Source organism: Lobosporangium transversale, assembly GCF_002105155.1.
Source record: "Lobosporangium transversale strain NRRL 3116 chromosome Unknown BCR41scaffold_25, whole genome shotgun sequence".
Taxonomy (NCBI): domain Eukaryota; kingdom Fungi; phylum Mortierellomycota; class Mortierellomycetes; order Mortierellales; family Mortierellaceae; genus Lobosporangium; species Lobosporangium transversale.
In genome coordinates, this window is record NW_019029003.1 from 1 (window position 1) to 18,347 (window position 18,347).

General features: G+C 42.1%; 5 protein-coding genes across 5 annotated transcripts; 3 read left to right on the top strand and 2 right to left on the bottom strand.

The window, feature by feature from the left end:
- On the top strand, positions 1 to 2,488 carry BCR41DRAFT_99735 (hypothetical protein). The gene is made up of 5 exons (XM_022031117.1): positions 1 to 131; positions 229 to 646; positions 765 to 1,246; positions 1,502 to 1,840; positions 1,949 to 2,488. Exons 1-5 carry the CDS (start codon positions 57 to 59, stop codon positions 2,282 to 2,284), a joined length of 1,650 nt encoding a protein of 549 aa, XP_021880059.1. The 5' UTR covers positions 1 to 56; the 3' UTR covers positions 2,285 to 2,488.
- Positions 2,489 to 3,034: 546 nt separating this feature from the next.
- On the top strand, positions 3,035 to 4,765 carry BCR41DRAFT_356070 (eukaryotic translation initiation factor 2 alpha subunit-domain-containing protein). The gene is made up of 5 exons (XM_022024581.1): positions 3,035 to 3,169; positions 3,258 to 3,452; positions 3,773 to 3,980; positions 4,074 to 4,425; positions 4,560 to 4,765. Exons 1-5 carry the CDS (start codon positions 3,121 to 3,123, stop codon positions 4,677 to 4,679), a joined length of 924 nt encoding a protein of 307 aa, XP_021880060.1. The 5' UTR covers positions 3,035 to 3,120; the 3' UTR covers positions 4,680 to 4,765.
- Positions 4,766 to 4,881: 116 nt separating this feature from the next.
- On the bottom strand, positions 4,882 to 5,555 carry BCR41DRAFT_356072 (cation efflux protein). The gene has a single exon (XM_022024582.1). The coding sequence runs from the start codon at positions 5,534 to 5,536 to the stop codon at positions 4,907 to 4,909; it is 630 nt and encodes a 209-aa protein (XP_021880061.1). The 5' UTR covers positions 5,537 to 5,555; the 3' UTR covers positions 4,882 to 4,906.
- A 2,008-nt stretch (positions 5,556 to 7,563) lies between these two features.
- BCR41DRAFT_356073 (60S ribosomal protein L14) lies at positions 7,564 to 9,412 on the bottom strand. Its single transcript, XM_022024583.1, has 4 exons — positions 9,374 to 9,412; positions 8,715 to 8,825; positions 7,889 to 8,137; positions 7,564 to 7,743 (listed from the first exon to the last, which is right to left on the bottom strand). The coding sequence occupies exons 1-4, from the start codon at positions 9,377 to 9,379 to the stop codon at positions 7,699 to 7,701; spliced, it is 411 nt and encodes a 136-aa protein (XP_021880062.1). The 5' UTR covers positions 9,380 to 9,412; the 3' UTR covers positions 7,564 to 7,698.
- A 2,922-nt stretch (positions 9,413 to 12,334) lies between these two features.
- BCR41DRAFT_423097 (hypothetical protein) lies at positions 12,335 to 15,556 on the top strand. The gene is made up of 2 exons (XM_022030250.1): positions 12,335 to 13,640; positions 13,804 to 15,556. The coding sequence occupies exons 1-2, from the start codon at positions 12,585 to 12,587 to the stop codon at positions 15,436 to 15,438; spliced, it is 2,691 nt and encodes an 896-aa protein (XP_021880063.1). The 5' UTR covers positions 12,335 to 12,584; the 3' UTR covers positions 15,439 to 15,556.
- Positions 15,557 to 18,347: the final 2,791 nt, after the last annotated feature.

The following is an 18,347-nucleotide window of genomic DNA, read 5'->3' on the forward strand; positions in this document are numbered from 1 at the left end:
TCTACGCTGTTCTCTCCTTCCCCAAGGCTGATGAGAAGAACTGGCGTGTCCTCGTCATGATTGAGCAGATTGTGGAAGATAGGAAAATCCTTGGATCAGGCAACGATGCCGACAAGCGTGCTCTTGTTGAGGTATACGAAACAAACACAGTTACTTTTTTTCTTTTTTTCTTTTTTTTTTTTTAAAAAAAAAAAATTAACACAGATATCCTGTATTTTAATATAATAGACCATATATCGAGCTTCCCAAAAGACCTTTCAATCTCCTCGCATCCTGCGCTTCTTGTTCTTTGCACTCGTTGAGTTGGGTCAGTACGATGAAGCAGAGCTAGCATTGAAGGCGTATTTGGATCAGGTAGAAATCAACCTCAAGGTCAAGTCAGGAGCAGGGATTGTTGATGATCAACCCCTTACACACGAACAACGCATTCGCCAAGATACTGAATCAGATTACGACATTGCAGTTGTTATGGTGGAGGGTTCACGACTTTATGGCAAGGAACTCGGAAAACCTACTGAGGCACTCTCATGTGTGGAGCGTGCTCTTGCCAACATTCAACAGAACTTACAAAAGGAGGATACACACGAGCTGCTTTTCAATGCATATATTAATCAGGGCGTTGCACATTCTCTCCTGGCTTCCGATGGTTCGTTTTGTATCATCCATTTGTGTATACAGCATTCATGTCAAAGTACGACCAACTGATACAATTCAATATTAACTTTTTTTTTTATATTTTTTTTTTTTAAAAAAAATTATCATAGCACACGAGCCTGAAAAACGTCCTTCATTATATACCAATGCAATTGAGTCGTTTGAAAAGGCTATCGAGGTCTCACCAGAAGCCTTTGAGGGTCATTACTACCTTGCTCTTCAATTGGCAGAGATGAGAGAGGTCTCCAAAGCCATTGCTGCGGTCAAGCAGAGCGTGGCTCTCAATGCATCACATATTCCTTCATGGCATCTTCTTGCGCTGTTGCTATCTGCACAAAAAGACTACGAGCGTGCATTGAACATCTGTTCTGTAGCGTTGAAGGAGTCTGACTGGGATTTGCCACAGACGGATGGGTTGTCAGCGTCTCAGTTGGAAGGAGAAGATTATCTTGCTCTTCGCATCACACAGGCGGCTCTGCAAGATCAACTTTATGGCCCGGAGTCAGCGTTGGAACCGCAGGAAGCACTCTTTGTTCTCTACACTAAAGTTTTTGCACCCGAGCCGGGTTCAGTAGGCGAGAGTCTATATGACATTCAGAATATTCGTCGTCGAGGTCAGAATGATGCAGAGCCTGGATCAACCATTGTAGGGCGTCCTCGTGCGAACAGCATCCTCAGTGTTAGGAGCAAGAGTGGCGCTTCTGATCATGGGCAAAATACTGGCCCTAACAATGGCAGCACCCTCGGTAAGATGTTTGCTCTATATCTTTTTTATTTTTTTTATTTTTATTATTTCATTCATTCTAGTGTTCTAATCAATCATCTCAATGCTAACCGTAAAACAGACATCCCCAAGACGAACTACGCCTCCTCAATCACCTCCATTGGCTCTGCTGGGTCCAAGAAAAAGAGCAAAACGATTCCGCCTGCTGCCGCTGCTGCTGCTGCTGCTGCCGCCGCTAATGCGGCAGCTAATGCAGCAGCAGGAAAGACCGCCGCTCCTCAAGCTATCCAACGGCCAATAATGAAATCCGTACTTCGCACAGCTCGAGCTAATCACGTTCTGGCTACGCTCTGGCTCATGTCTGCCTCCGTGTTTAGACGATTGGATAGAATGGAGGAAGCTCTCAAAGCGATTGAAGAGGCTGAACGGGTCAATGCTTCCAATCCCGACGTTTGGTACCAGGTATAGTTCACAGTTTATATGTGGGCGAATGGCTCGGCTTTTTTTCTTTTTTTTTTTAGCATCTACTCATTCGATGTCTGTTTCCAATATGTAAAATGCGTTCATTAGCTGGGTCTACTGTATGCTGCGCAGGGTAAGCAAGAGACAGCATCAGTCTCGTATTCCAAAGCTCTTGCTTTAGCACCCTACCATCCTGCATGTTTGACCCGTGTAGGTCGATCATACTTGGAGACAGGCAGTGTAGAGATGGCTGAGAGTATGTTGGAAACAACCACAAAGTCTCGAGGTTGGAACTATGCAGAGGCATGGTTCTATCTCGGAAAGGTCTTTGAAGCCTCTGATAGGTTGGCTCGCGCCAAGGAGTGTCTCTGGTATGCTTTAGACCTGGAGCGATCCCGACCCATTCGCGATTTCACAGATGCACTCCCAAGATACCTGGCTTAAAAAAAAAAAAAATACCATTCCTTCCTCCTTTTTATCCTTCGTAATATTCGTTTCGTTGCTAATATCTCTGTAAAAGAGACTACTATCCTTTTCTCTTCGTATATCTTAACGATGAGTTTTTTCTTTAATGAACTTTTGGGTTGCTTGATTTTTTTATTTTTTTTAATGAATGAGAGTTAATAAAGTTGGCAAATCCACTGGCAATGACTACTGAGCATACTTGACACAAAAAATACAATCCTCCATCTGGGAGTTCTTTCCTTCACTGGTTCTATTATAACGTTGACGAGGCCTTGCTGTTAAAGAGCGAGCTTCAATATTTTCAAAGTCGGAAAGGGCGACGGAGATCTCTATTAATTAAAAAGAATCTATTCCACCCTGATCATTCAACAGCTCTCTCTCCAAACTAAGCGTTGAGGTTTGTGTGATATTCTAATTTGCTTTTGGAGCACTCTCTCCCTGAATTACGGAAATGTGTTATTGGGATCGATGCGCTTGAATGCCTTGAAGGCGACAGATAAGACTATATCTTGGCCCGGTATAAGCTACAGGGTTGCAAGGACGTATTATAGTTTAGATATACCCAGTTACCTAGCTGAGGACCTTGCTACCGCAGTCAATCTTTCAGGATATTCAAAGTCTGTTGAAGTCCAGCAAGTTCATTGGAGCACAGACATTTCGGTGGCTTATCGAGACGAAGATGGGATCAAAACAGTATTACAAAAGCTGTTTGAGTTCAAGACAAGCAAACGCTAAAGTAAAAAAAAATCAGTTATTCTCATTCTCTTATCTTTCTCTCAACTCTCAAATACCACACAGAGTACTTCATATTCAACATGTCAGGAAGATTGCAATGCCGCATGTACGCCAACAAGTTCCCTGAAGGTGCGCATTGTTTCTAGCACAATGGCAATACATTGCATATTCCTTCTCAACTTGACCTAAATCTTTTTATTTTTTCTACAAAATACAGTGGATGACTTGGTCATGGTCAACGTTCGCCAGATCGCCGAAATGGGAGCGTATGTTCAGTTACTAGAGTATGACAACATTGAAGGAATGATCTTGCTCAGTGAATTGTCTAGACGTCGTATTCGCTCTATCCAAAAGCTCATTCGTGTTGGCAAGAACGAAGTCGTCGTCGTCCTCAGAGTTGATAAAGAAAAGGGTAAGGACTTTACCACCAAAAAAAAACCCCTCCCTTATTGATTTTCCCCTTCTTCCTCTTTCTTTCTCTCAGCTCTCTTTACCTTAGATGTCAAAGCAGTTTTAACAACGAGTGCTTTTATATTCACTTTTTGGACACGATGACTCAGGATATGAATGCAGGATGGACCAATCTTTGACACACTCTGACACATGGACACGTTATCTTGACTGCGGCAAATCGACAAAATAAAAGAGCAAAGCACCGCCATGCGGGGAAAATTAATTTCATTGAGCTGATTTACATTGGATTCGTTTGCTGTCATGTACCTTGATTTTTAGGATATATCGATCTTTCAAAGCGTCGTGTCTCAGCTACGGACATTATCAAATGTGAGGAACGTTACAACAAGTCCAAAGCTGTGCACTCGATCATGTCAACAGTTGCCAAGAAGGAAAATAAGGACTTGGAGACTCTTTATGAACAGTTGGCCTGGCCTTTGTATGCCAAGTATGGCCATGCTTATGATGCTTTCAAGGCTGCTCTCAAGTAAGTTGATCTTTTCATATCATTTCGGAAAAAAAAAAAAAAAAAAAAATGCTAATGATATATACCCTTCTGACCATTTAAACCTTTTTTTAGCGAGCATGAAAAGGTTTTCGAAGGGTTGGAGATTGCAGAGAGCACGAGAGAAGAGTTGTTAAACAATATTAGACGTCGACTGACCCCTCAACCGATCAAAATCCGTGCAGATATCGAGGTGACTTGCTTTGATTACGAGGGTATTGATGCTATCAAAGCTGCATTCAAGGAGGCGGAGGCAGTTTCATTGCCCGATGTTCCTATTCGTGTCAAGTTGGTGGCCCCCCCACTTTATGTCATGATCACCAATGCTTTGGATAAACAGCTTGGAATCGATACAATGGAGAAGGCGATTGTCGTCCTCGAGGAAAGTATCAGGAAATCTAATGGAAACATGGTCACCAAGATGAGTGTACGTACTTTTTTTTTTTTTTTTTTTTTTTTTTGGTGTTGCTGTAATTATAGGTTGATTTAAATCTTGTTTTATCATCTCGTCCTGTTCACTTCCTTATTTTTATATCTTTTCGCTTTGAATCGTACTTATAGCCCAAGGCAGTTACTGAAGCCGATGATATGGAACTCGATCAATTGTTGGCAAGAATTGACAAGGAGAATGCAGAAGTCTCTGGAGATGATGATGACTCAGCATCGGATGCTGATGTGTAAAGAGAAGAAGAGAGGAAGAAAAGCACTTTTATTTCTATTCTTTTATACTTTGTAGGTAGGACACGGTCATAGAGCATTGCATGGATAAAAAAAAAAATAAAAAAAAATAAAAAAAAAAAAAAGAATACATTCAGAAAAAGCTTGAATAAAATGTAACTATCATTATTATCATTTTATTTTATTCTACTAAATGTCAAAATCTCGGGTAATAAATGGTATCATCCGAATTATATATGGCGATGCTCGATAGCATGCACAGCATTATAGTCAACATGTACAAATGCTCTCTCGACGGTGTCTAACCTCTCCAGCGCACTTTGCAAAGATTCGCCCAGATCGTGCGCCTGTGATAGAGGGGTGTCAGGAGGTAGAACAATGTCGATTTCAGCGAAGAGTCCTTCGCCAACATAATATGCACGAACAGTATCAATCAGCTGAATCAGATTAGAGAATCGGTAGGTCATGTATGTCAATTGCTGAATATCTGCTGCGGTTGCTGCCTGACCGGTCAACCGACGTATGTTATACAAACAAGTGCCGGTCCATTCAGCTATGATATAGATGGAGAGTACAATGGCTCCAAAAGCGTCAAGCCACCAGAGCCCCAAATACTGTCCTGCGACTGGGAAAAAGGTCGAGAAGATGTTAAAGATTACATCGTTTAGATGATCCTGCGCCAAGGCCTGAACACTCGAGCTGTCCTTCATGGTTCTACACCAAGCCCAAAGTAAAAATTTGACTAAGATATTGAGGCCCAAAAGCGAGAGAATTACAACACTGAGATTTACAGGTTCTGATGAGCCCTCCACTAGACGTTGGAATGACTGAAGTATGACCTGTAAGAAGGATGTGACCATGACTGACGCAAAAACAATGACCCCTAGAGGCTCCATACGAGCTTTGCCTACTGGATAGCGATGTCCATCCGAGGTATTGTTGCGAAGTCGAGCAGAATACCAGATGATGGCCCCACTCAGGAGGTCCATTAGAGAATCAATCATGGAAGCTAACACTGCCAGAGAATCTGAAAAAAGAACTAACCAGATCTTGACAATTACCAAGAAAACATTAGCAAGAAAACTGACATTAATGGCCAAGCCCACTAAAGACGATGAAGAGAGTAGACTCATGTTAGGAAAGACTTCAAAAAAAAAAAAAAAAAAAAACGCAACCATTTGGTTGTAAAATGTAAGCAGTTTACCTTGTCTAGGGGAGGTCCTTATCCGTTTTTTGTACTCTATCAATGGCGTTCCTTCCTCAAGATTAGTATCATCGTTGTCTGCTCGATATCCGCTGGCTTCTTCATAAGCAGTCGTTTTATTTGCATCCCTGGATGAGAACTGCGCTGCAGCAGAGCTTGCTCCAGATGTTGATCTATAATTCGGTTTAATGCTTCCTTGACTACTGATATTCGCAGTTGTTGATAATAACTTGCTATCAGTTACTACTGGAGTAAATAGTGAGTCATAAGTGCGCGCTTGAGGTAATTTAGGCAGCTCCTCACATTTGGCCGCCTCATCTTCGCGATGCTCCTTTAAAATAGCCTCAGCCTCAGAGAATGAATCAAGAAGGAGATTCTAACGTAATGCATGATAAAATATGGTTAATACAACAACTTAAGATTCACAAACCTCATTCTTTGAAATACACGCTCAGTAAAATAAACAAATATAAAAAAAAATACACGACAATTCCTTAATGACGATGACATAACTAATACGATTCAAGGAAAAGAGTGACATACTAAAGATCGGTAGTATTCCTGAATGTGTTTACCCTTGATTGCCTTAATCTCGGATTCAGACTTCCGTGCGGCCTGGAAGACCTCAGGTCCTAGAACAGGTCGTGAAGGGATTACTTTGTAATACACACCTGATGTACGTCTCATCTCTCCTCGAGACTTGGACCTAGACTCTGTACGAGCACGGGCCACCCCTGGACAGGATGCACATCGACTGCTACTTGGCCAATCCTGTCCATGGCGACGTCCGAAGCGTTCACCGATCGTGGGTTTTGCAACTTCATGCACATGAGGTGTAGAGCACCCACTTGGTTCTTCGCTGTATTGCATTAGCTCAGGAGATGAAACAAGCCCTCCGGCCTCAACGGGAATGGATGCTTGTATGGATGAAGACAGAGGTACGGTAGGGGAAGAGGGTGTTGGTGGCTCCATATTGACAATCACGCCTCCTCCAGAAGAAATAGAAATGGAGGCAGAGGAAGGACGCATTAGATCCTCATCAGGAGTTGGCTCGCCCCGTGGTCGCTGCTTCTGTCTCGAGGAGAGAACAGTTTTTGTACGCTCGTCTCGTTTCTTGGGCATTGGAGTAAAAAAGAAAAATACCGTGGAGGTTTAAACTAATAACAGATCAATTTTGAAATAAAATATGTACAACACAAGAATTAATAAAAGAGAGCAACAGAATGAATGAATAAAAAAAAAAAAAAAAAGAATTGAAAATGAAAATGAAAATAATGAAAAGTTGATCTTAATTGCGAATAAATGGAAGGATAGGGTAGGTGGTAGGAGCGAGAGAGGTAAAGGGGTTCGAATCATGCCTTTTTTTTTTTTTTTTTCATTTTTTTGTCTTGGTATTGATTCAGCATTGAATCAACACTTGTCCTCTTTCATCCCTTCAAGTATTTAAGTATCATTAAAAATGAGATTAACTATTTGTTCCGGACAGAGATCTTTAAACACAAAAGATGGACGGGTAGACAGCATATGAAAAATCATCCCTTTCTCTTTTTGGTAGCACAAGATCCGAGATATAGATGCCAATTGAAAAAGAAAGAAATTCTACAGCAATAAGGCCATACCAACATCTTATAATAGTTTTTTTTCTTTTTTTTTTTTTCTTTTTTTTTTTCTTTTTCAAAAATCCTGAAATAAAGTCACTTTGATAGTCTGGTTAAACATCGGCATTAGTTATTGTTTGAGCAGAAAAGTACAATATGGATCGCAGTGCTTTTCTTTTTATTTCTTTGATGACAACCTGACTCAAACCCATCAAGATATTTAAGCCTTGGTGGTCTTGACAGCCTTGTTGACGATCTCGCGACGCTAACATTTGAGAAAATCCAGTCAAAAGTAAAAACCAATGTTAGTCTCTATTAACATATAGCAGCAAGATATCGGTGAAGAGATATTGGAATATCACGAATATGAGAGTGGATTAGAGTCAAAAATAAACTAAAACAAAACTTACGAGCTTCTTGTACTTTTGAAGCTTGAAGCGGTCAAAGTCGCTGTTGCTAGCACGCTTGGCACGAGAAGCGATCTTCTTGGCCCAAGAGGTCTTAGCCCAGTTACCAGCAAGGTCCTGCTTTTGGATGGCAGCCTTGAGGACAGCCTGGCCAGCGTTGCGGGGGACCTTGATGACCAAGGGGGTCAAGGTCAAGCGACGGAAGGCATGGGCAGAGCGAGGAATGCCGGTGGTGGGGCCTTCAATGAGAGCCTAAGATTAAGGATAAAAATAAGAATTCAACGTGTTAAAAAGAATAGCGCTGTTGCCCAAAGTTTGTGATTAAATGCACTCTCCTCTTCGCCTATCCCAGCTTCAGTTTAGTGCTTTGTATTGTAGCCTGTCAAAGTAGTTGCTTTCATTTTTGTTCCATTGAGGTTGAATCAAATGCTTATGATGCTCGACTATCACCGCATAGGTCCAACTTCCGCTATTGTTAATTTGTTGATGGCTATTGAAGATAACAAGGTAGCTGGCTGAGTTACCCATAGAAAAGCATAACATCCCCCAGTAGACTGAGGATGGCATGAACTGAATCCAAGAGTCGATTTGCTGATTATTGATTCAGCGTATTGAAATCATTCCTCCATAAATGGAGCCATCCAGAGATGAATGCCATCAGATTGCTATATGGAAGCCAAACTGAATCTTATTCGAAGCAAACCCTGTCGGTTCTGCGTAATATAACATAGATCCTCAATATCTTCATTATCCACACAATGCCTTTGGATTCGTCCTGCTTCTTATCATGGGAGAAATACTGATTTTTTTTTTAAGGAAAAAAACGTACGCGGTTGTGGTCAATAATGTCGACGATAACGGCGAGCTTGCCGGCATCGGGACCATAGTTGATCATGACAACACGGCCGATTTCAACGACACGCTGGAAGGTAGGAGTGCGCTATTGACGAATAAACGAGATGAAAGTAGATCTATTAGGTCAACCTTGTTTGCCGAACATTTACTAAAGGCGAAAAGCCCTTTCCCAGTAGTAAGAATGGAGTAGAATGACTTTTGCTGGTTGTTTAAAGTGTGTAATGGCTGCCTTCTCCAATTCGTAAGTTTCATAATGAGATCGATTAACGTTTTGAAATCTGTCCATTAAGTTCTCAAGTTGTCTCTTGCCATTGACAAGATCCGTCCAGTCCATACAAAAGAAAATAAGGCCTTATCCAATGCTTCCGACGATCCTGATCCTGTTAATTAACGCACCCATCTGCTTTTTTTTAAAGTTCCACATTAAATAAGATTGAAATCATTAATCCTGTCAAAAAAAAACACCCCATGATGTTCCTGTGGATGTCAATCTTCCAAAGGACAATAGGATCCTACTAATTCTCCTTCAAATGCTGTTGATGGATAGATAGATCGATGGATGGATACTATGTCCTGTCTGTATAGACTATGATAGATAATGGATGTTGAATGCTATATATCGCCGTCACATACAGCCATTTTTTGAAAAGACTAGACTTTAGAAGAGAGAACGTACATTGGTTCAGTACACCCAAAAATTTTAAGCAACACGCTGCCAGAATCGAACAATTGCTCTGTGGCTTGAAGTGGATGAAATTTACCGGTGCACCTGCTTGATCCTGCCGTTTTTGTAAAGACCCCTTGATGCCCTGAGTACAAAAGTTCTTATTGTTACTATTGCTACCACTCTTCTTTTCTAACTTTCTGGCCTTGTGGCGGCGACTGATTATACGGTGGTAGGTCAACTCAGTCTCAGCTTCAGCCTTTTTGTCCTTGGCGGCCTCTTCCGCAATCTCACACTTCCTATAGTTTTTGAATATATTTCGGTGGTGGTGAGGGTGGCCCTTGGGATGAAGCTCAAGCGCGCGCTTGCTCACTTTGTAATGAATAGGTGCCTTTGCCCTTACCTTTGCCTTCGCCCTTAATGCAGGCTTCTTGTGATGGCTATGACCCCTATTGTCGTAGTGCTGAGAAAAGATCTTACGATGCAAGACCACCTTCAGGTCAGCCTTGTTGCCTATATTTACATTTACAGAGGCAATCACATCGGCCCTCAAGACTGGAACGCCTGCGTTCTGCTGTAGCAAATCGAAACTGCTTCCTGGAAGCAGAACTCTTGTGGTGGTGTCTGTGAACAACATTGCGGCTGTGATTTTGTTAGTGGATATGCGAGGTTCGAGGCCAAGCACGGCTTGTTGGCCATGTTGAGCATCAGATGGGTTGAGAGAATGAAACGCATTCTATCCTTTATTTTGAGTGCTTGATATTTTATAAGAGCTGGACCAAGTTATTATGAATGGACACGCTAGAAGCAGATTATTGATTATGAATTATGAAAGTATAGAGAATAAGGAAAAACACGTCCTCTCATTCTTTTAAATATGTTCACAATAGGTAGGGATGGGAATGGATTACTAACTCTCTTTCTTTGTATTGCATAGACAAAGTGACCAAGTCAAAAAAAGAAAAGGCAAGAAAACAAGACAGAGCAATAGCATCAGACATGACCTACTTTGGAATAGAATACTCGATACTCCGTCGCTTAATCACCTCAATTTTTCCTTGAATTTCGTATCGCATCCTTTATTTCTCTTTACAGTTTTTTATTAAGGAAATACAGCTCCTTCATGGCCGATTCCGAGGCATGAATCGACATGGTCATGAATCATTCACAACACTTCCACTAGATATGCCTTCAATTGGATCCTGTGGCTGTCCCTGGTATTGTTCATATGAATTGGGCGAAGTACTGCGTTACCCAAGGCCGGATAACGTTTGTTGAAATGGATGTCTCCTTGCGGCCCGTGGACAGAGATCATGCTCGTCTAATACAATGCTTGTATCGGTTGATAACCTTCTATGGCCCGGGCCTGGATGGCTCGTACTATTCCCAAAGAAGCGTGGCCAGAATAAACGAGTTCTCAATTACCATTTTTGTCTTTGAATAATAATTTTTATTGAAACAGGCACTAAATGGTTTGTCAAGGGCCTTCAGACTTTAAAACACCCAATCAAACTATCGATTAAAAAAAAATAGAAAAAAGGATATTGTTCTTCGTAGTCGTCCTTCTTTCTGCTTTTCTTGTGTTATCTTAGCTTTATCATGGCGTAACACGTAACTAACTTTTCCCTTGAGAAATAAAAGGATGTTCGGATGATCATGATTTAGACGGGCCTTTTCTTGTCATGATGCGGAAGATTGCATATGGAAAATTAACAGTGGAAGATGATAAGGTAATGAACTAATTCAACGTAGACATGAGCCAGGAGTATTCTTTTATGTATGTGCAGTTTTTTTTTTTTTTTTTTTTTTAAATAGTCACCGTATGATATTCACCTAGTTTGACGACTTTTGAAAATTGGTGGTTATTCACGTACACAAGACACAGTTCGCCATCATTTTTTGTCATAAAAAAAAGTGTTTGATAATCTTGAGAAAGGTCAGTCACCTTTGGCTACCCTATATATTTCTATTTCCTTTAACACTTTTTCCTCACATGCGATGGTCGAAAAAGAGTTGAGAAATAAATGCTGAGCGGTAAGCAATCCGCAAGTTCTTTCTTACCTCCGCTTCGCCGAAGTCATGATTGGTCCAACTGTTGAATAGAATGATCGTTGCTGTGTATACGAAAGCATGAGTCTAAAAATGATAGTTATAGGACACGTCCGTGAGCTGGAATAGGGAGATGGTGTCGGGAGTCCAATGTGTTGAGAGTAAAAAAAGGGCTTATTCATAAAGGAATGCAAAGACTCAATAATAAATTTCGATCTCCTCTTCTCTCCACACACATCTTCACTCTTTCAAAAGATCAGTTTGCAAGCCCATTTAACGATACAGCTCATCGCACATGTAGGTTATAAATCGGCGGAACATGAACAGGTAGGACAAATGGTGCCCTATTGCTTTCTTGCTCGCTTTGATGTAAGCTTACTGATTATAGATTAAGCAGACAAGTGGCCGTGTGTAAACATTTTACGCTGCATGTCTACAGGCGCGGGGTCGTATACTATCAAGACACTATAAGTGTGCGATCTGATTATAACCCCCACCTTTCTTTGTCACTAGGCTGTTTTTAATGCGGTGATGATGATGACAATCATGGCTATCTGCCGTCACTCGGATAGTCTCGGCTGTCCTTTTTATTTTTGTAAGGTTGCCCTGCTAGAAGGACTGTGTCGCATTATGGTTTCCTGTGAAAATGAAAGAGGAAATAAATAAATAATAAAAAAAAGAAAACACTAAGAGTGTGCTCTAATTTATATTTTTTTTTATCAGCCATTCATGACGAGTGGGAATTGAATATCCTGAGACAACTTATCGTTTAGAATAATTTTTCCATTCAATTGCCATTCGCCCCTTCGCCCCACGCCAGACTGGCTGCTTACAAAAACCAAAAGCGGGCATATAAAATAAATAAGCAGCCTCTGATCCATCTCTTTTCTTCATCCTTCTCTCTTTTCTTATTTGTTTGATTTTGTACTTTTTTCTTTTCTTTTCTTGTACACAAACATTCAGTAACCAAAAAACCAAAACCAAAGCCCTGAATATCCCTCAATTAACAAGCAAAAGATTCTCACTCTATCCCTCTCCCACGGTTCATCTTCAATTAACAAGCAATACACATAGAACAGACAATAATCAATTTTATACCTTTTTCACTTCATACAATCATACATATTCGTCATGAGCACCCATACTTCACCCACTGGCACTCCCCCAAGGCTCCAGTCGACTACATTAGCTATTCCTACTAATGGTAGTCAGAATCCTGGTCCGCCTGCTGCTGCCGTCAATCCTCCATCCTCGATGACCAACAATAATGCTAATGCCCAGCCTCAGCGAAACAACAATCGATACAACCCCCCAGTACCTCAAAGGATGAGCGGTACTTATTCTAATAACAACATCCACCATGGAAACCTCGCCCCCAACCTCACGGGACGTCGTCTTGGAACTAGCAGTGCTTCAAGTTCGCCTCCAGGAACTCCACCTAATGGTCTGCGAGATTACTATTTGAGTGCAGCTCTTCATCGATCACATAACCGTTACTATGGACCTGGAGCTTACTCTGGATCAGCCACCAATTTGCAACGGCCCAATCTTTCCATCCTTGTGCCCCCTCAGAATAGCAATATCTCCATTCCACAGGCGACCGTTGCACGGCGATCATATTCTGCAGGTCATCTCAGCACAGATGAACCTGAGATCACAGTAACCACTCCTGGTGGTTCCAAAGCGACAGAGGAGCATGTTAAGACACTGGAAGATGCCCTCAACAACCTGATTGAGAAAGAGGGCAGAGCATCTGTAGAAAACGATGATGAGGAAGAAGACGATGATGAAACAGATGGTCCGATCATGATGAAGAGCTCTTCAAAATCGAAATCGACTTCAGCTCCCAGCACTGTGTCTAAGGGAAAGAAGGATGGCGTGCTACTTACACCGAAGGTCCTTGCCAATCGACTTGAGCCTGAAAGGACTGTTGAATCAGACCTCACCTTGAGTGATCCAGGATTGCCGGAAAAGGAAAAGAAGCAGCTCAAAGACAAGGATAAAGAAAAGGACAAACGCAAAAGTCACAGAATCTCTAGATTTTTTTATCGTGAGCCAACAGCAACAACAGCTGTTCCAGAGGAGTATTTTACTTCCCGTCAACCTGCTCCTTCATCAATCCAGCCTTCCAAGACAGGTGTTTTGAGCAATCTTCTCAGGCTGCAAAGCGGTAGTCGTCAACACAAGGTAACAAATGGCTGTGATGGGAAAATGGAAAAACTGATTACAAAAATAGAGATCGTCGAATTTCTCGGGTGTTCCTGTGCCGAAAAATTTATTTAGTCTATAATTCTGTCAATCATGTCACTAATCGTCATAATTGCATTAACAAAACTTCCGTTTTTCATAGCACTATCGAGTATCCACTCCGCCCAAACAACACAAAGAAAAAAAGAAACGCACGCTATACTCACGTTCCGCCAATGCTTCTGTTACCTCACTTGCCCACAAGAATATATTTGGTACATACCCACCTTTACCTGTAACCGCAAGCGCGATAGGTCTAGCCAACCTTGGAGCAGTCAACAATCGTAATGGCCACAATAATAATATTTCAGCTATGAGACGCAGCTCTTCCCAACTGGAAAACGCGATTGCAGCAGCCTTTGCTCAAGGCCACTCTCCCATTCACTCTCCCAACGACTCGCCTCGTGATTCATTCTCATACGATAACACGGCTGTCGGTACAACTATCCACTCTTTATCCGATGAGGAAAAGATGCGCATTACCTTCGCTATGGCAGATATCTTGCAGCGTCAGGATTATGTCCTTCGGTTAGCGAAGGCCATGATTCGATTTGGAGCGCCGTCACACCGACTCGAGAGTGCCATTGATCATACTGCTAGGACACTGGAGCTTAACTTGCAATGCATCTATATGCCCAATTTGATGATTATCGCCTTTACGGATTTCGAGACTCACACCTCCGAAACACATCTGCTCAAAACCTCTGCAGGGCTTGATATGTACAAATTTGCGCAGGTTCATCAGGTTCTTAAGTTGGTGGCTCACTCATCCATACCTGTTGAAGAAGCTATCATGAAGCTGGATGCGATCAATGCAGAGCCGGATATTTGGCCAAGATGGGCCAATATTTTGTCCTACGCTTTGGCGTCCTTTTGCGCGGCATCGATGTTTTTCAAAGGAAACTGGATAGACGCCGGAGTAGCGTTTTTGATTGGGGGTCTTGTAGGATTAATGAGCTGGCTCTCAGAGAAAGTTCCCAGTTACTCTCACATCTGTGAAGTTACTATGTCTGTTCTAGTCGCCTTTATAGCTGAGGCTCTGCATGATCAAGTATGTAGAAGCGCTGTCAAGATGGCAGGGATTGTGATGTTGCTGCCGGGATATACCATCACGTGCTCGATTCTGGAACTCTGTTCACGTCAAATGATTTCCGGATCTGTGCGTCTGTTCTATGCCATCATCTTCTCATTACTCCTGGGATATGGTCTGACGATTGGAGGTTCACTCTGGAATTTGATCGACCCCAGGAGTGTGCCTGCCGCAGTGACAGGAACATGTCCCGAGTCTTTGGATCCCAAATGGAATATATTGTTTGTTCCAGTATTTGCACTGTCACTTAACGTTTGGCTGAAGGCTCACCCTCGCCAATGGATCTTGGCGACAGTATTTTCGATTATTGGATACATGGTCTCATACTCGACATCAACATGGGCCGGAGCAAAGACAGAAGTTTCGTCCGCATTAGCAGCATTTTCGATTGGATTTATGGGCAATGTCTATCAACGAATCACCCACCAACTGACATTCCAAGCAGTCGTTTGTGCAGTCTTCTTCCTGGTTCCCGGAAGCATGGGTTTGAAGGGCGCCATGGCCTGGTTCACAGATGATATGGCAGGAGGTGTTAATTTTGCTCTGCAGATGGTCATTACTGCTATTGCCATAAGCGTCGGGCTCTTTGCGTCAGCGTTGGTGGTTTATCCCATGGGCAAGGCGCGATCTGCGCAGATGACGTTTTGAAAAGCCATACTTGTAGATTTCCATAATATTCATAGACCTCAAGCACAAAGCAAGACCAACACTTATACCCTATCTCCTACTTTTCACTTTCCACCACCTCAATAAATGATTTAGAGCTCACTCCCTTTTCATGCATACTATGATGTTGAGAAAAAAAATTGGCGTAAAGGTGCAAAGGTTTCAAAAATCACATTGCAAATGGCCAAAGGAAACAGAGTAAGGAATGAAGCAGATTTATACACAAGCACTTGTCTCGGATGGGTCTGTGCCAAAAAAAGGTCATCTGAAAGGTCAAAAGGTTAAGGGACATTTTTGGGGATGACAAGAGACAGTGATTTCTTGCTATACGTTACCAGAGAGAGGATGTGGAATTAAAGGTCCAAACAAAAAAAACTGGACCAACAGTAATATGATGGTTCTGTCATGGACTGGTTGCCTCTCTTTGTAATCTATACCCATCGGCGTTGTGCGATATCTCTCCACGAGTATACGAAGGACTTGTTACATGAACTGAATACATGTGTAGAGATTGCTATGTCGACAAACGGATTCCTAATTTAGTCCTTTTTTTTTTTTTTTCTTTTCCGTATTATTTTCCTTCTGGTCATCCCCCTTCAACTCTCCTTTTGACTTTGCTCGCAGATGACTAAGAACTACCAATCGATCCTCTTTCAGTAATTGCTCTTTCCCCACCAAAAAGACTCAAAAAAAAAAAAAAAAAAAAAAAAAAACAATAATATAAACATGCTAGGTCACATTCTTCTTTACTTTCTTTTTTCTGTCTTTACAAGGAGGAGAATAGGAAGTAAAGTAAGTAAGATAAAGCAAGTAAGGAGGAAGAGGAGTGACAAGGGCTAACACTATTTGGCATTTCGGTTACGATCTGTTATAAACAAACCACAAGACCGCTTCAAATTTGTAAAAATATTCTGCTCTCCTTACTTCGTTCTCTTACTGCATGCTCAAAACGGACCGGATCGAGATAAGAAACCGCATGAACATAGCTATCTTAATGCTAAACAGTATCCCCAGTCCTAGAATCGATATCGTCACTCTTGGCTTCAATATGATCATTTATTTTCTTCTGTCAGGCCCACTGACCGCAAATATGCCTGGGTAGCCTTCGCAATGTGCTTACGATCGTTGTCATGTTGGAAGACAAACCCGTCCTCTGCAATGCCCAATCTTGAACAGACCGCTGGAGATCTTTCCTTAGGATGCCGATGTACTTCTCTGAGTTCATGGTTTCCTCAATCCTACATTTTCGGCCGGGTCCGTCCAATTCATACAGCCCATATCCCCTCCGTCACCAAACTTCACTGTTCCGCAAACAGTTCGCTCACCGATGGCTTCTTTTTGGTCATCCTATGCCCAGTCTATCCCATCCGAGCAAATACGATTCATTTTGGGCCCATCGGACCAAACGATAGTCTTCCAGTCCTCTACAGTTCATTCTTGGTATATGTGAGCGAACTGGAGGCGCTTTCTTATGTGTTGCTTCTTGAGGAAAGGCCTCTTGACAGCCTTCCTTGCCTTCATACCAATCCTCCTAAGGCACCTCCTGATGGTGGGACTTGATACAGGGCTTGGAAGTAACTTGTTCGCTTCCTTTTGAGCGTCAATAGAAGACCCGAAAAGACCACACTTGAGCCTTAGCTTAAGATGCTGAGCTATCTCGTCTCCAACCTTCCTTGGACGGTCCACTGGCTTTTTTACGATATCTTCCGCCACGTTTAGACGGATATTTGCCACAGAAGTATGAGAGATCCCGAGTCTTTCGCCAACCTGTCAGGGGAAAAGGCCTTGCTTGAGGAGAGCATTAGCTTCTCTGGCCTTGGGTCGAGCAACTGGCTTCATATTCGTGTGAATGAGCGTTCAGGGGATAGAACAGTGATAATAATAATAAAAACACAGAAACTTTGGTATTTTATGAAGAAACTGACCATAGAGAGGAAGTTCTGGCATTTCCAGGAAGTACCTTCATAGTTATAAAAGTGAACTGATATCAATAAATCATCATGTTGAAGCCAAGAGTGACGATATCGATTCTAGGGCTGGGGATACTGTTTAGTATTAAGATAGCTATGTTCATACGATTTTTTATCTCGATCTGGTCCGTTTTGAGCATGCAGCAAGAGAACGAAGTAAGGAGAGCAGAATATTTTTACAAATTTAATGGTTACTGTATAACCAAGTTCTTTGTAAGCTTGTCTATTCTCTCTGGCAAGGGGCGAGCTTGTTATCTTTTTTGTATACATGTATCCTGGTCTTTGGTAGTCTTCCTTTTTTCATTCTTCTAGCTCCCGATACCTTTTAAAAGAGCCATTTATCTACCTACCAGTGGGCTTTTCCTTTTTCCCCTTTTCTCCTTTCATTGCAAGGATTTCTCACCAACTTCCCTCTTTTGGGCATATATCGGTTCATTTTTTTTTTTTTGTACCAGATTTCTCACCAGAAGGAAAAAAATGCATTTATCACCAACTCTGGCGCTGTCTACAGCCCTTTTCTTGATTGCAACATCCTCAAAGCAACATACTGGGTCTGTGGCGGTAGTGGATGCTCAAGTGTCAGTCCCTGGGAGGTTCCATGCAAATTATGCCGGCTCTGCCTATAGTAAAAATCTCTTTCATCTCCCATATTTGATGGCCAAATACCCCAAATTTGTAGACCATCAGAAGGTTCAAGGCGCACCTCCGGTGCTGCAGTTACCCCATTTGGACAATGCACAACTCTTAAGCGATGAAGAAGCAGCCAAGCAACAACTAATCGATCAAGGCCGCGACTCTGATGGTGCATACCAATTCGGAAAAGCAATTGCGGTCGAATCCTTCGATACAGAATCAACACTATCTAAAGGCCGCTGGATTCCGCTCAAGGTACTTAAACAACAACAGCAGTTTTCATCGTCA